The sequence below is a fragment of the Ascaphus truei genome, chromosome 6 (assembly GCF_040206685.1).
Source record: "Ascaphus truei isolate aAscTru1 chromosome 6, aAscTru1.hap1, whole genome shotgun sequence".
NCBI classification, from domain to species: domain Eukaryota; kingdom Metazoa; phylum Chordata; class Amphibia; order Anura; family Ascaphidae; genus Ascaphus; species Ascaphus truei.
In genome coordinates this window covers 2,745,650-2,763,614 of record NC_134488.1, presented here as the reverse complement: position 1 = coordinate 2,763,614, position 17,965 = coordinate 2,745,650, and the positions used below count along the sequence as shown (strand labels likewise).

Below are 17,965 nucleotides of genomic sequence, written 5' to 3'. Positions count from 1 at the left end.
AGCTCTCCGATCTTCCAAGTCCCGGAGAGCGCACTTCCTCTCCACGTACGCACACTGCAGGAATAAGTCTCCTGCCACAGACAGCCGCCTCTCGAGATCGAGCACCTCTTCCCTAAGGGCCTCGATCTCAGCATCGTGCCGCCTGCTGGCACCTTTGGTGTACTCCTGACAAACGAGGCGCAGATGAACCTTGCCCACGTCCCACCACTGCTCTAACGTGGCAAAGTCTGATCTGCAACCTCTCCAGGCCATCCAAAAGTCTTGGACCGACGTCGCAAACCCCTTGTCCTCCATCAACGTATTGTTGAAGTGCCAATAGGTGGCCGAGGGCGCTGCTGGTAGTAGCGCCACCGTCACGGACGCACAATTGTGGTCCGAAAACGGCGCCAGCCTAATGGTACTGGACTGGGCTCGCGACAGGCTGTGGCTGGATATATACAGCCTGTCGATCCGGGACCAGGACATCCGTTCACCCCTAAACACCCTAACATGGGGGAACTCAGTGGATGCCTCGGGATGTTGTTCTCGCCAGACGTCTACCAAGGAGTAGCGGGTGATGACCTCCCGCAAGGCCGCCGCAGAACACGGGTGTGGCTCCGGACCATTCCGGTCTTTCAGAGCCTCGAGGGTGCAGTTAAAATCACCCCCGAGCACCACGTGTTCGTCCGCGTCGACTGTCTCCAGGTATTCAGACATTCTGACGAAGAACTGCCTTCTCAGGGGTCCGGTGGCAGGAGCATACACATTCAAAAAATTAAACGTGTAATCCTCGTGCCGGACCCTGAGATGTAACAGGCGACCTGGAACAACGGTTTTGGCAAGCAGTAGCTCTGGTTGAAAGGACTCAGAGAACAGGGTCACCACCCCACTAGATGATGAAGTGAGGTGGCTGAAGAAGACACTGCCTCGCCACTCCAGATGCCAGCTGGCTTCAGCCTCTGGAATGGTATGGGTTTCCTGCAGGAAACTCACAGAATACTTTCCCTTCTGTAAAAAGGAGAGTACCTGGAACTTGCGAAACCCGTCCTTACAGCCATTCACGTTAAGTGTACCGATGCTCAAAGTCATTGGTAATCAGGAGTTTTTCTTGTGCTTTCCACAGGCGCTCAGGGTGCTACACCCCGAGAAGCCTTTATGTGGTCTCGCATCAATTTTTGAAATTTCAGGACATGAAGATGGATAGGCCCAGAGATTTTGGTCTTGTGGTTAGCCCTGATGTATACTAAGAGAGTGTGGAGAATGACGAGGCATCTTTCCACCTTCCAAGGGCTAACTGCACCTTCGTGGTTCCGTGTTTGCAGAGGGTATCCTCCAGGAAACCATCTAGCTCCTGGGCAGGGATAACGGGGGTCAAAGAGTCCACCGCCTCCGCAGTGCCAGAGGACTCCTCACTGAGCCCAAACTCCCCGAGCTCCTCTTGACTGAAAAACTCAAGACCCCCGCCCTTCCCTGCGGGGCCTTTCTCAACCTTAGAGTGGGTCCCCTCTTCGGTGTTTCCACGAGGGGGTCCACTATATCCTCCACATCCAACCCCGGGGTAGGATGTTCAGGGGTAGCTGGTGGCGGTATGGCGGAGGTAGCGGTCTCCCTAGTGTCCTCGGGGGCCAACGAGGCACACAGTGCCCTCCTGGTCTCCTCTACCGCCATGCGAACAAACGGGATGCCACGGGTGTTCATATTAATCGCTGGAGGGCACTTTTCAGCAAGCCCCAGGTGTGCCACCCGAAGGCGGTACAGCCGGAGGGGGATTTTGGTCGACCCCCAAGTCTTCGAAGACAGCTACTTTCGGCGTGACAGGTTCACCGAAACAAATGTCCCCGGGGGATGTTCTCCAACTGGGAGGGGTGTTGGAAGGCAACCCAACGTCCATTTCTAGGGGTAAAGCCTCATGTTGTTGAGCACTTTGATCTTCCACCCCAGGAACGCCGGGTACCTCCTCTTCCCCTTGCACTGTCTCCAGATCTTCGAGGGGGGGGGGCTGCATATTTATGGGGTCAGGCTCACACTGGCTAATCCTAACCTGTGGGCCGGACAGGGCCACCCTGTGCGGAATTGATGTTGCATTCCGCTTCGGAGACTTCTGAGGGTGAACGTAATACGGTTCACACTCCTCGCCCTCCTCAATCACCCTCTTGTTCTTAGTTTTTGATTTCCTCTTCCTGGGGATTGATTCCCCAAAAAAGGGTACCGCTACCTCCTCAGCAGGAGCCTCCCACCGCTTCCCCGCACCCTGTATGGTAATTACATTGGGGGTAGGGTGCTCCTGGGGGGAGACAGCAACAACAGAGGGTGACTTCTTCAGGGTACTTTTTTCTTCTCCCTCTTTTTTTGGGGGAGAAGTGCAGACATCACCGCCCGAGATGGGGTAGCGACATCTCCTGCGGTCCCAGGGGGGGCCTGGGCCTCCGAGGGCCCCGCCCCGGTGGGCACAGCGGCACAGGGTGTCTCCTCCCGGGGGGGGACAGTGACAACAGAGGGTGGCCGCTCCAGGGCGACCCCCTCCCCCTCTCTCCGCTCCCCGGGGAGAGGTGCAGATGTCACTGCTCGAGACGGGGCAGCGACATCTCCTGCGGTCCCAGGGGGGACCTGGGCCCCCGAGGGCTCCGCCGCGGTGGGCGCAGCGGCACAGGGTGTCCTCTCCTGGGGGGAGACAGCGACAGCAGAGGGTGGCCGCTCCAGGGCGACCCCCTCCCTTCGCTCCCCAGGGAGAGGTGCAGACGCCACTGCTCGAGACGGGGCAGCGACATCTCCCGCAGTCCCAGGGGTCTTAGGGGTCTTGAGGGGGACCTGGGCCCTCGAGGGTCCCGCTGTGGTGGGCGCAGACGTCACTGTTCGAGATGGGACAGCAACATCTCCTGCGATCCCAGAGGGGACCTGGGCCCTCGAGGGCCCCGCTGTGGTGGGCACAGCGGTACCGGGTGTCTTGGCAGAGGGAGGGATGGGTGCAGGAGCTGGGATGGGGTTTCTGTTCCCTTTGGGGCAACTCCTACGAGTATGCCCCAGCTCCTTGCACAGATAGCACCTAACCCCCCCGTGCCATAGTACACCGTGTATGTAATGCCCTCGTAGGGCACCCCAAAAGAACCTTCCACAGATTCTGCGTTCCCTGGCAGCATCAGTTGTACCTGCCGCCTAAATGAGAGCACATGCCTCAGCGCTCTATCCCTGCAGCCCAAAGATAATTTTGTTATAGGAGACTTAATGTCTCCCAGGGCTTGCAGGGGTGGGCGTATGAGGCGGTCTGGGAGGAAGGGGGGCACATTGGAGAGAATGACCCTGGTGCCTAACCCCTCCATGGGTTCTATGGGGATGTAGGTCCCTCCTACCACAATCCCTTTCTGCACTATGGTGTGGGTGGCAGCCAGCGTACGGAGGAAGAAAACGCCCCTCCCATACATCTTGCTGGCTGCCACCACAGCAGAGGCACCCACCACATCAGCCACAGCCCTCACATAGATCTCCATGTTCAGGCCAGGTGACATTGGGCACCTCACCCCAAGTTTCCTGCTCACACAGGGCGTGGCCCCAGCATTGTTGTTGCTGGGGTCAACGCTTGCAGCCGCCACCTGCGCCCATGACTGAGCTGGGACTGCAGGGGTTACACTGACAACAGGAGCCGGGGGAGGTGTGGCCAGGGCACTGGATGTACCAGGCCTAGGGCTGTGGCTAATGTTGTTCCTAGGGACCCCAGGTTTTGGAGTCCGGTATCCGGGTGTGGCCCCCGTTGCTGCACTACTCCTATTCCCCTTAGGCATGATAATAATAGCCTCTAAGTAAAGGGAGGAGGTAGTGTTTAGAGAGAGAGAGGTGCAGAGAGGAACTGTCCCTTTAACTACCTCTCTGCAAAGGGAGGGAAAAAAACAGCTTTTAAAACCTGCTGTAATCTTCTCCTTTCTTCCCTTATTATTTACTCACTCTCTTAAAATCAGCCACACCACAATTTTTAAGTCTTAAAGAAAGAAAGACACAGAGCTCCCAAAAATGCAAATGACAAAGGAAGGAATCAGGCTTAAATTAAAGTAAATTAGAAGTAAAACAAACAACCAGGGGTGGGGGAGGAGAGAGGGGTCAGACTACAGTTACCAGCCAGCTAAACTGTAGCTTTGCTGGGTTGAAACACTGCAGCCTCTGGGTGAAAACCAAAAACGGTTTTTAAACCTCAAAATACACCCAAAACCCTCTACAAAACTCACAGTATACTCACAGTATACTCCCCCACAGTTCCCCACAAAATTATAACAAATAAAGAAAGAATACAACCTGATTCCACAGCAAATGCCTGGGAGCTCTGCACACACGCTTCTGAGTGAGAAGCTGGAGATAGGTCAGGGAAAGAAGAGGAGGAGACAGCAGGGGCAGTCTGGGAAATGGCCTGTATGGCTTGGGAGGCGGAGACAGGGTAAAGCAGATAAGAAGCGTCTGTGCGCGCGACCCCTGTAAACTGGGGTTGCGCGCGCACAGTTTGCAACACTGACGCGGCCCGCACGGAGCATGGGAAGACCGCAGGAGGAGGACGGAGCCAAGAGGAGGGGAACGCACGCGAGGCCTGTGCCCGCGCGATGGCTAGCAAGGGCAGGGAGGAGCATGCACGCGCGTCCTCCGTGGGCTGAGGGACCGCACGTACCGGGCGCGTCACTAGGCGCGCGGAAGGCCGCGCCGCAGGCACCACGCGAGGAGGAGGCAACGGGACGGATGGCACCACGGGAGAAGGAAACGGAGCTACCGCGGGGGAGATGGAGCGGGGAGGATCAAGGCGGGGGTTAAGGGGACGCGTGGTATGCGGGACCTGCGGGGGATGCGCTGTGGTAAGGGGAGAGAGGTAGAAGGTGAAGGAGAGGAGTGAGAAGGAATAGGAAGGGTGACAGGAGATGGGAGAGAGGGACAAGGAGAGGAAGGAATCTCCTGAGTCGTCACAATTACTGAGCCTGCTTACCCCCTCACCGTCACACCCTCTCCCAACCCTGATCCTAATTTTCAATTTGTCCCAGAATCCAAAGAGATTACACAAGCGCTCCTCAAATTAAAACAAAGCCGCCAATGTCGACCTGACTTACTGCAATCTAAGTTCCTAAGACTTAGTGCCCAGCCATTGCCAAACTAATTGCTTCCATACAGTTGTGGAGAATGGTGCTCAAAAGTACATGGACCTATGAACTTCATAATAAAAGGAGAATCAGGTCTATTGGGAAATAATCAATAAAGTACTGAACCTATAATGGGGCTCTAGTCACCCTGAAGGTAGGGGTAGGTGCACGGAGGTCACCCTCCTTTACCTCATTGGGCTGGCCCCAGGTAAACGTACTCACAGCTCTATGCTTCCAGTAGCTTTCTCCATCAGCGTGCTGCTGTATCCTGGTCAGGGAAATCCAATGCAGTGTGTGTGCAGCGCACAGCCAAAAAAGGGGGATAAGGAGCAGGTCTGGCAAAAAAATCTTTATTATGAGTCCATAAAATAGAGGGTTGCAAACCTTCTACGCGTTTCGTGCGACGCAGGCACTTTATCAAGATATGCCCAAGTACCGGTACCGGTCTGTATGACTCTTGGGCTACGAAGACCATACCCATTGGTGAGAATAGGTTGTGACGTCATGGAGTTTTTGGCGCCAAATCGGCAACAGCTGTTATTTAAATGTTCTATGCACTATGTATAACACTTCTTGATAAAGTGCCTGCGTCGCACGAAACGTGTAGAAGGTTTGCAACCCTCTATTTTATGGACTCATAATAAAGATTTTTTTGCCAGACCTGCTCCTTATCCCTCTTTTTTGGCTGTGCGCTGCACACACACTAATTGCTTCCATAGTCAACTCTATTCTGTCTGCAGGCCATATTCCTAAAACCTGTAAAACTGCCACAGTTGTCCATCTTCAAAAGTGGTGGCAAAAACCCTATTTCAAACTACAGGCCAATCTCTCTTCTCCCAATCCTATCCAAAGTCATGGAAAAATGTGTCCACTCCCAATTAAGCGATTACTATACCAAGACAAATTTCCCTAGCCAATTCCAATCTGGCTTTCGCCCCAAACACTCCACCGTAACTACCCTGCTAAAAGTTTGTAATGAAATCCAGTGTAGAATGGAACTGGGAAAACTCACTGGTACAATATTCATAGATTTTGCAAAGGCTTTTGATACTGTTGATCATGTTCTCTTGCTTAACAAATCCCAGTGCTCTGGAATAGGGAAGCATGCTTGAAACTGGTTTCATTCCTACCTATCAGATAGATCCCAACATGTGTCCATCTCAGGCTCTAACTCCAACCCCTTGGATGTCACCTGTGGAGTCCCACAAGGCTCTGTTCTGGGGCCCCTACTCTTCTCAGTGTTCATCAATGATCTTCCTACAGCTTGTAAGGGAGCTTCAATGCACATGTATGCAGATGACAAAACCTTATATGCACACAGCCCTAGCCTCTCCGACCTTGAACACATCCTTCAATCTGACTTTTTGAGACTTGAAAATTGGATTTCCCAAAACAAACTGTTTTTAAACACTGAAAATACTGTAATAATGGTATTTGGGACCAAGGCTAAATTTTTTAAGCTTCCAATGACTGAGTGCCACATCAGAACCAACGCTAATACCACCCTAACTCCTGTTGCCAGTTTTAAATACTTGGGCATATGGTTTGACTCCCATTTAACATTTGGGATGCACATTGATACCCTGACATCCAAAACCTATGCCAAACTAGGTGAACTTTACAGGAACAAATCATCCCTAAGTCTGCTGGTCAGAAAGCGTATCGGACAGCAGATGCTAATGCCAATTATTGACTACTAGCTGATATACCCGGCGTTGCCCGGGATGTAATTTTGGGGGGGCGGGCGACAGGGTTGGGCTTCCCCCCCCCTTGACAGCTAGGTGGGTGACTCAGTTGACTGAGTGTGTGGGTGGATGGGTGACTGAGTGTGTGGGTGGATGGGTGACTGAGTGTGTGGGTGGGTCGGTGACTGAGTGGGTGGGTGGGTCGGTGACTGAGTGGGTGGGTGGGTCGGTGACTGAGTGGGTGGGTGACTTTGGGTCAGTTTGACTTTGGGTCGCTGGGTGGGTGGGTGACTTTGGGTCGGTGGGTTGGTGACTTTGGGTCGGTGGGTGGGTGACTTTGGGTCGCTGCGTGGGTGGGTGAGTGGGTGAGTGGGTGGGTGCGTGAGTGGGTGCGTGGGTGGGTGCATGGGTGAGTGGGTGGGTGAGTGAGTGACTGGGGGAAAGTGGGTGACTGGGGGAAAGTGGGTGACTGGGGAAAGTGGGTGACTGGGGGAAAGTGGGTGACTGGGGGAAAGTGGGTGACTGGGGGAAAGTGGGTGACTGGGGGAAAGTGGGTGACTGGGGGAAAGTGGGTGACTGGGGGAAAGTGGGTGACTGGAGGAAAGTGGGTGACTGGGGGAAAGTGGGTGACTGGGGGAAAGTGGGTGACTGGGGGAAAGTGGGTGACTGGGGGAAAGTGGGTGACTGGGGGAAAGTGGGTGACTGGGGGAAAGTGGGTGAGTGAGTGAAAGTGGGTGAGTGAGTGACTGGGTGGGTGTGTGGGTGACTGGGTGGGTGACTTTGACTGGGTGACAGTGGGTGGGAGACGGTGGGTAACTGGGTGACAGTGCGTGGGTGGGAGACGGTGGGTGACTTACCTTGACCGGGTGGTGTTTCCTGGCGGCAGACGGTTCCCCTCCTGGCACGGATATCCCCGTGGCATCAGTCTGGGGCAGGAGGTGGGTTCAGAAGCTGGCGGGGGGGCAAGAGTGGCAGGCTGGGGCAGGAGACCCGCGCCACGTGAGGGTGAGTGCAGGAGGCCCGGGCCGCGCTTCCCCTCCGTCCGGGAGCCGTTGCACGTGATGGTGAGTGCAGGAGGCCGGGGGAGTGCAGGAGGCCCGGCCCGCGCTTCCCCTCGTCCGGGAGCGCACGTGATAGTGCGTGCAGGAGGCCGGGGGAGTGCAGGAGGCCCAGCCCGCGCTTCCCCTCGTCCGGGAGCGCACGTGATAGTGCGGCTGGGGATGTTGCGGAGCGTGCGGGTTTGGGGGAGGTGGGGGAGAGAGTGAGGGGCACCGGGAGAGGGGAGGGGGGTGTGGAAGGTGAGCTGCGGTCCGACTGACGGGGGAGAGTGAGGCCAAGCAACAGTGTGTTTGTGTGTGTGTGTGTGTGTGTGTGTGTCCTTTGGCCCGTCACTCCGCCTCAGGCCAAGGAGAGGTGTGCGGGGGCGGGCGGGCAAAGGGACCAATGAGATTTCCCCTAGGGACACAGGACATCCAGACAGGCATACAGTGCTTTCACTAATATAGTATAAGATGGGGACATAGTATACGGCTTGGCACCCCAAACACACCTTAGCAAACTTGACACATTCTACAATTCAATATGCCGTTTTGTTCTCCAATGCAACTACAACACAGATCACTGCGAAATGCTCAAAGAACTAGACTGGTCATCACTTGAGTCTAGGCGCAAAGTTCATCTTTCCTGTCTTGCCTTGAAATACTGTACGTTCTGGGCAAGCTACCCATCTATCTGAACAAGCTCTTCATCCCTACACATGCAGCACTTATAATCTGAGATCTGACTCCAAAAGACTGTTCATGGTCCAAAGGTTCAGCAAAGTATCTGGCCGCTCCTCCTTCTCTTACCGTGCACCCCAAAACTGGAACAGTCTACCGGAGACTCTCAAAGCCACCACCAGTCTATGTTCTTTCAAATCTAAAGCTGTCTCACATTTTGATCTGGTCTGTAACTGTTACATACGTCTATACTATATATTATCTCTAACTGTGCAAGCAATGTCTTGTATATAATGTATACCCTGTTCACTTATGTAACTGTATTTGTAACCATGTATTGTCAGTCATCTTAAATCTGTGCCCAGGACATACTTGAAAATGAGAGGTAACTCTCAATGAATTACTTCCTGGTAAAACGTTTTATAAATAAATATGCAGGGGGATGTCGCCACTCCGATGACGTCCTTAGTGACGCCCTACTCGTCGACACACGTTTCGAATGTGTGCCACGCTTAACCAGAGTGGACGAGTCTGGTATCCTGATCCCTTCGGTAAGTATATATATACACAAAGGAACGGAGGCTCGATATCCTGGTAATCAATCAAAACAAGATATCGGCGTGAAGTCATATCAAGTAGGATCAGAGACTATATTTGATAGTTATCACGGACAATAAAGATATATATGTATAAAAAATACTTAATCTCAAAAAGTAGGATCAAAAAGGTAATACCTCAATAAAAATGGCCAGGATATTAGCTCAACTGTGTAAGGCCAACATTAATGCTGTATGATGTATAGTTGTAGCAAAATGGCTTATATACATGTACAAATGTGTAACAGCAATAGAACAAACAGAAAACAAAACAAAACAAAAGAGGATCAAGAATAAGATATCCTAAGTATGTACAGTAGATGTATTTCAGGCAATCTAACAAGGAGGTAAATGTTTATAAGAGGTCAATTAGACTGTATACTTGGATCACATAGTTAAATAATAAATCCCCAAATAAAGGTGATATATATATATATATATATATATATATATATATATATATATATATATATATATATATATATATAATATATATATATATATAGTGATAAGGTAAGTGAAGTAGGTAGTATGTGCCTAAGTTAAGTTAAAGTATGAGAAATTAAAATGATACCAACATTCTATAGAGCAGCCTAAATATATGTACTAAAATATGGGGGGCACCCAGCATTCAAATGAGAAAAATAAAGTAAATGACATATGTTAAAGAAATTTTCCTGTGATGTTGCCACAATATCACCACACAATATGTATAGACAATCGCAAAGGTCAGCTATATACGTACAACTGTGAGTAACAGCACATGGAGTGGGAGAACACAGGGTGAGGGAAGGGAACAGAAGGGAATAAGGAAAAGACAAGTGAAAAGGGGGAGGGATCAAGACAAATAAGGAGGGCAATGTTTCAGGGTGGGATGCCCCTTCTTCTGGCCCCTTCCCCAAGATTACAGTGATCAAAGTTACTTCCCTTAAGTCGTATATGGCTTAGTAAAAGGCTAGTGGCAATTACACCAACCAACTGTAACTGTCAACTTGTATTTTAAGGATAACCGATAATTAGCAGAGATAATCTCAAGCAACAATGCTATATAAGCCAGTAATGCAGGGGTTAATAACAAAACTGCTACAGGCTATCTCTTTGCTTATTGAGCTATAACGTTGATGTCCTTACATACCTATAACTTATACCAACGAGTTGAGAACAGTAATATATCTTATACTCTTGCAATTTCCTTGTATATTTATAAACATTTCTGATACAACGTGTTGTGACAGAGAGTCAGCTTTCATCTACTGCAGCATTGTATTTCTAGAGGGACACCACAGTGATCTAGTGTCCAATCTGACTTTAGTAGAACCTTCTTGGACTTTATACTTATTTGGATGTCATAGTAGACTCAATGGGGTCTATCATACAATTTGAATCTTTACCCTTATTTCTATGTGATGATAGATAGATACCCAATACCCCAGCATTCCATCTACTCTCCACTCCACAACGGGGCATTTTATGTATTTTATTATGCACTATATTTAGTCTAGTTTGTTTCACTGTGTTTATATATTTTTCATGTAATACAATTGTATTATTTTTGGTTTTAACTATTCTGATCCTACTGGTCACTTGACTGACTTACAGATTAACTATCTGGTGGACCACTGCAGTCCTATATAATCCCTCCAAGCATTGAGTGCAATCATTTGGGGAATCTTTGATCCCACATTAAGAACTGAACATTTTCTTTAGACTCTCTTGTCTCTGATGGTTAATTTCATCAGCACTGAATTTAACCTTCTATCCCCTACCACCTGACAAATATTATATTGTGTCTGAGTGTTTATCTACTTAGTAGGGGTCATGGGTTTCTCGTCTCATTTATTTTTAATTACTGTTACACTTTGAATCGGTAATATATGTTTTAAGTAAACCTAATACAAGTTATATCCTAATTATAGTGGTGTGCATTTAAGTGAATTTTCGCTGAGCCCACTCACTTGTGAGCTCACCATTTTACTATTTCTATACTATAGTCTCTAACACTATATTTAACATTTTGAGTTCTTAAATTAAAATAAATATGGCAAAAAAGAATTATGCTATCTTCAAGTAAAATATAACAATTACCAATTTATTTCTGGAAAACTAGTGTGGAACCTCATGGTTACCCAGAGAACTGGATGAAAACAACAGTTTTAAACTAGATTAACTTTCTGCCAATGTACTTTATCTGCAAGTCAGCCTACAGTACATTCAACTGAATATTTAAAGTATATCTTTGAAATGGCTGGTTTTCATTTCATACAAACATAGTGGGATTATTTAACAAAATCTGCCTTTTGTATTACGGATATATTTTTACTTCTGGGTAGCCCTAGAAAAGATATATGCAAATCAACTACTTTTATTCAGAATATCGATTGCATTTCATACATGGAATGGATCCGTGGTGTAATAACTAGCCTACCCAATGATTTTTTCTGGTAATAACTCAATTTGAGCCCCCTTTTACAAAAATCGAAATTTCCTTAAAATATCGTTATATTGAGATCTACTGGGAATGTTACCATGTAACGGAAATGTCTCCAACAAGAACAGCAACAGTGAAGATAGTTCCTAAAATGACCTTTTTCTCAAATTAAAATTCAGGCTTACCACAAACACCAGCTCAAACTGGTTATCCAGCTTATATTTGAGAGCGAGGGAGTCATGATTGAAGCAGTTGTTTCCTCCTCTCTCCTAAAGGCAGAAAAAAGGGCAAGTTAAAGTTACAAACACACGAGACTTGTAGCATATGAATGATTAAATGAAAATTTAAAAAAAAAAGTTGTACGGTAGTTATCATGCTTTTAGGTCAAAGTCTGCAAAGCTAAATATATTTAGCTAGTTGTACACGGCGATCTAGGAGATCGGAAAGGTTACTAATTAAACATTACTTTTTATTTTCACCCCTCCCTGTAACATCTTGCTGTCTCTTGTCCCCTCTTCCCCACCTATAGTTGCGATTATACAGAAAAATGCTTGTGGTGTCGCCCATAGCAGCGCAAAAACAAATTTGCAGTAGCAAGCGGGAAGACAGTTGAATTTGGTATAGCCACATATCACGTATGGATGAAACTTGTTTTTTGTGCCGCACGGTGTCGCTACGGCAACACCACGGGCGCTTTTCTGTATAATCGCAGCCTTTGGCTAAGCTCATACACACCACTTGCTTGCGAGAGTGCAAGCTTCTACTGTGCCGCACGGTTGTAGCACAAGCGATCTGTGGTCATAGTGCTTCAGGCATAGGGCGGGGGGTGACAGGGGTGTGTGGCTATCACATCGCAGAGCTGGTTCGCCGTGATTGGTTTATGACATGCAAATGGGCACACATTTCCCAGAATCCCTTGCTGCAGTGGAAGCACTGCATGGTAGGTAATAATGGTTGAAAGGCTGGTTGCAGACCTGTGTAAGACATGTTAATGTGCACACAAGTGATATTTTTTATTGGCTATATGCGGTGGAGGTTTTGTGTCGCCTTTTTCACCCACCATAACTTAAATAATGTGCATGGGGGTGTGTGTGTGTGTATATTGATGCAGATGACCTAGGCGCAGAGAAAAGGAAAAAAAGAAAGGAGGGGGAAGAAACATAAGGTAGTATGTCTGCAATAGGTATTCAACACAATTTGAGAGATGCACTTACAACAGGGTACAAAATTCAGGCTTTTTCCCAGTAATAATGGAAATTATTCTGTCGCAGGAATCCAGTAACCAGGATTTTTCTTTTATCCAGAATGGTATCTGCAACAGGATCCTTGTGGTATTAAAGAATGTTAACTTGAAGATGTATTTCTCAATTAGGTGAGGTAACCCTAAGGAGCGTATAATGGTTATTTATTAAAGCCTTAGACCAGCGATTCCCAACCTTTTTTGTTTGGAGAAACCCTTGAAGTATTTGGAAAAATCTCGTAGAACCCCTATCTGGCTGACACATATTAGGTTCGACAGGAGTAAAACACAACATTTCAAACCTCACGAGCCACCTCTATTTCCCACCCTCTACCCATGTATTTCTCTCCCCCCCCACCCGCCTCGCATGTATTTCTCTCCTGCACCTGACTCTTACCTCTTGTCCTCACTCACTCCCTCCCCCCCTCACTCTCACTCAATCCCCCCACAAAATACATACCAAAAAACCCCACACCCCTAAATACATATAACCAGTGGTCGACAAATCACAAAAAATTCTACTCGCCAAACTAAAAAAAATCTACTCGCCACCTAGTACCACACGTGTGCTGCTTGGGCCAATAGGAGCTCGCCATGATGTTAAATCCACTCGCCCGGGGCGTGCAAATGTATAGGTTTGTCGAACACTGCATATAACCCCACCCCACAATACATAATAAAAATACCCGCCCCCGTCAATACATATTAAAAATGCCCCGCCAATACATATTAAACTTGTAAAGTGAGAAGGGCTGAACTGCTCCAAGGAACACAGATTCGGGCTGCACACGTAAAATCAACATCATCCTCATATCTCCCCCAGCACCCCTCATCCTCCTCATATACCACCCCGCATCTCACATCACCCCCCCCTGCATTTCACATCACCCCTCCCCCCCTGCATCTCACATCACTCTCCCCCCCTGAATCTCACATCACCCACCCCCCATGGGGGCACTGAGTCAGTCAGAAGGGGCACTGAGTGAGAGTCAGAGGGGGGCACAGAGAGAGAGTCAGAGGGTGGCACAGAGTGAGAGTGTCAGAAGGGGGCACAGAGTGAGAGTGTCAGAGGGGGGCACAGAGTGAGAGTGTCAGAATGGGGCACAGAGTGAGAGTCAGAGGGGGGCACAGAGTCAGAGATTCAGAGGGGGGCACAGAGTGAGTGTCAGAGGGGGGCAAAGAGTGAGAGTCAGTGGGGGGCACAGGGTGAGAGAGTCAGAGGGGGGCACAGAGTGAGAGAGTCAGAGGAGGTGCACAGAGTGATTGAGTCAGAGTGGGGCACAGAGTGAGAGAGTCAGAGACGGGCACAGAGTGGGAGAGTCAGAGGGGGCACAGAGTGAGAGAGTCAGAGGGGGGCACAGAGTGAGAGAGTAAGAGGCGGGCACTGAGTCAGAGAAAAACACACACAGACACACACAAAATAGAACAAATACACACAGGACAGACACACAGCCTCACCTCTTGCCTCCTGTCCATGTTGCTTCCTCCTCTGCTTGGCCACACCCCGCGGGCTCGTCACACCTCCTCCTGATTGGCTGCTGCTGGGTAATGCAGCCAATAAGGATAGAGGAAACGACCCAGCCCCTTAACAGCCCTGCTCTGGGAAATCGGGGAAATCACACAGAACCCTTCTTAGGCTACGCTTATAGTGCCGGCGACGGCAACGCGACAGTCAGGCGACGGTCACTGGAAAATCAAATAGAGATGACTTCCAGCAATCGTGACCAATCCGTCGCGCCGCGCTTACTATAAGCGCACGCGACGGCGGCAATGCATTTGTTTTGCCGCGACATTGCGTCGCTGTCACTATAAGCGCAGCCTAATGCTCTCACGGAACTCCAGTTGGGAAACACTGCCTTAGACATAACGTATAGAACACATAAAAATGCGTATATATGTAGGAGGAAAAACAGTGTGGGTAAAGTCTCTCACAATTGACTCATGCTATTATGATCATGTCCGCGATAGTCCAATATCTATCTCTATATATATATATATATATATATATATATCCAATATCAGAGCCCCATGGGAGCAATACTGTAAAATAAACCACCATTCGTTATCTCTCTGCTTACAAGAAGTGTACTAGCTGGGATACTTTGCCTCAGTTTTAGGACAGTCTCTGCACAGCTGTTATATCCCATCCGCTTTCAGTGCCTGTGGTGGGGGTGGTTGGAGGTATTTAACTTTATGTGAGGATTCGGGGGTCACGGCAGTCGCAGCGTGACCTCCCTTTACCTCCTTCGGCCCCCGCTGCCGTGGGATGGCCTCGCCGCCGGTCCCACCCGGTCCCCGTGGTTCTGGGGCTTCCCAGCCGTCCCACCGCTGCCCCGCAGGCAGCCCGCACTCAGGCGGCTGCCATTTGTCCTGGACGCGCGCTCTCCAACATTGCAGGGCGCGCGCCAGGCAAAGATAATTTATTCACTGTTCTGGCTGTGAGACCAAGCCCCCAACATACGCGTAGGCTATTACCCAGTGCTAAAGCTGCTCACCTGTGTGCCTATCAAGGTAACCAATCCAGGACAGCTACTCGTGCTCCTCCAGGCCTGCCTCCGCTTTCTATTTGTCAGTCGCACTATATAATGCCTGTTGTACCACTTTTACATTGCTCAACATAGTTTCCACTTGTGGATATCTACTTGGGTTTTGTCTTCTCTTTGCTACGCAGGTTACGACGCGTCTTGGCTGACTACTCTCTCTGGCTCTCGACCCCGGCTCCCTCCTGACTATGCTTCTTCTCACGTCCCTCGATCTCATCTTGGACCTCGACCTTCCGGATCTCTCCTCTCCCTGACCTTGGCAAAAGGCAACTACTATGTCTCTTCTTTACCCGGTACCGGCAAGTATTGCTATAGCTATATCCACCTGGCCTGGCAACACCAAAACCCCACACTCCTTCTGCTGCGGGTGCGTGCACATATACGTCCCACCTCAGTACAAGGGACGGGTCTGGTCTGCGGGCAGCACCGGTGTAACACATTATAGATGATATTCTAATTATTCATCCAATGAGAGGGAGGAGATGCCTACATAAGGAGGTTGGGATAGACAATTAACCATTAACCCCTGATGAAGATGGAAGTTGAAACGCGTAGGGTGTGTGCATTGTAGGAGTAGTGGAATCTACAGGTGCTTGCTATGCTCTGGAGCTGAGGATACGAGTAGCCTTTCGGGACTTGGGTAGAGTCTGGGTCACGGAGGACAGTGAAGATCACGAGAGGTGATTACCCTGTGCAACACGTGACCCTATTCGGAAGTTGGGAGAGAGAAGGAAGGAGCTTGTTGTGTATTGAGAGGTACGGGAGACCGCCAACCACCCCCACCACCTGCACTGAAAGCGGACGGGATATAACAGCCGTGCGGAGACTGTATTCCAGCTAGTACACTTCTTGTAAGCAGAAATAACGAATGGTGGTATATTTATAGCTCCCATGGAACTCTGATATAGCTATTAGACTATTGCGGACGTGAACATAATAGCATGAGTCAATGGTCAGAGACTTTACCCACACTGTTTTTCCTCCTACATATATACGCATTTTTATGTGTTTTATACCTTATGTCTAAGGTTTTATGTTTTAATAAATAGCCATTATATGCTCCTTATGGTTACCTCAACTAATTGAGAAATACATCTTCAAGGTGATATTCTTTAATACCACCTGGTTACTGGATTCCTGCGACAGAATTATTTCTAAAACTCCAGATGCAAATATTGCCATTCAGGGGTACTCCATTTCTAGGAGAGATAGGTCAAAGAGAGGAGATGGGGTGTTATTTTATATTGCAGACATTTTACAATTTACACTGCTAAATTGCCCCCCAAGCCCACCACCCTCTTTTGAAATCCTAGTTGGCACAATCTGCCTCCCCTTTTCTAAGCCCATCTTGCATGTTGGCATCTACCGCCCCCTAAAGCCCCTCTACAGTCCCTGACTGATATAACCCAGTTTCTTGGCTCCATTTCCTCTCTGAATGAGAAGAGTCAGCTGCTAGTTCTTGGGGATTTCAACTTCAATTGGCTTGACCCTAAAAACCACAAAATCCACACACAAATTAAATCGCTTAACCTATCGCAACTCATTTCCCAACCCACACAGACAAACCTGAAATCGCACAACCATTCCTTGCTTGACTGGATTCTCTCCTCAAATCCCAGCAGAATCCAAACCTCTGGCATTCTTCCTGACATTTTCAGTGACCATGCAATAGTGTACTGTGTAAGGAAAATTAAACCGCCCCAATCAAGCCCTAAAGTTCTCCTCACAAGAACATTTAGAAACTTTAACCCACAACAGTTTCTGGATGACCTTACCAACTGCCCTTAGCACAGAATCGATTTAATTCCTGACCCTGATTCTGCACTCGACTATTTCCAATCTGAGGTCTTAAAACTCTGTGATACCCATGCTCCACTACGCAGAATAAGGGTATGGGGTGCCCACCTTCCATGGGTTAAACCTGATCTTATAGCACTATACCAGTTCAGGGATGCCTTGTGGAAAAGCTACAAAGTATCTGGCAATACCAAGGATTTCAATCACTACAGATGCCTGCGGAACATGTGCACAAGGCAAACAAGGCATGCAAAAGCACAACATTACCCATAGGCACGTTCTATAGTGCCTGGCGCGCGGAATTTTAGTTGGTTGACGTCAGTCAGCCTTTCAATACAAGGGCCACGCGCGCGCACGGCAGGGAGAGGGGAGCCGACAGACAGCAGCAAAGATGAGGAAAATCATCTTTTCGTGCCGCTGCCTGCGCTCAAATGTATGTATGTGTGTGTATATGTGTGTATGTATGCATGTATGTATGTGTGTCTGCACAAGTCTAATAATTTTTTTCTTTTTAATAATGTTTTTTTTAATAAATAAATTACATATAAACACACACACACACACACACACACACACACACACTCTCAACACAGTACAGGCATACCCCGCATTAACGTACGCAATGGGACCGGAGCATGTATGTAAAGCGAAAATGTACTTAAAGTGAAGCACTACCTTTTCCCCACTTATCGATGCATGTACTGTACTGCAATCGTCCTATACGTGCATAACTGATGTAAATAACGCATGCGTAACAGGCTCTACAGTCTCCCTGCTTGCGCACAGCTTCGGTACAGGTAGGGAGCCGGTACTGCTGTTCAGGACGTGCTGACAGGCGCATGCGTGAGCTGCCGTTTGCCTATTGGGCGATATG

At 48.8% G+C, this 17,965-nt stretch overlaps 1 protein-coding gene across 1 annotated transcript in view; it reads right to left on the bottom strand.

Moving 5' to 3' along the window:
• Positions 1 to 17,965, bottom strand: part of SRPRA (SRP receptor subunit alpha) — a 169,989-nt gene that overhangs the window by 117,287 nt on the left and 34,737 nt on the right. Inside the window, exon 2 of the mRNA XM_075603303.1 lies at positions 11,697 to 11,780. Within this exon, the coding sequence (XP_075459418.1) occupies positions 11,697 to 11,780 (84 nt within the window). The remainder of the gene's footprint in view (positions 1 to 11,696; positions 11,781 to 17,965) is intronic.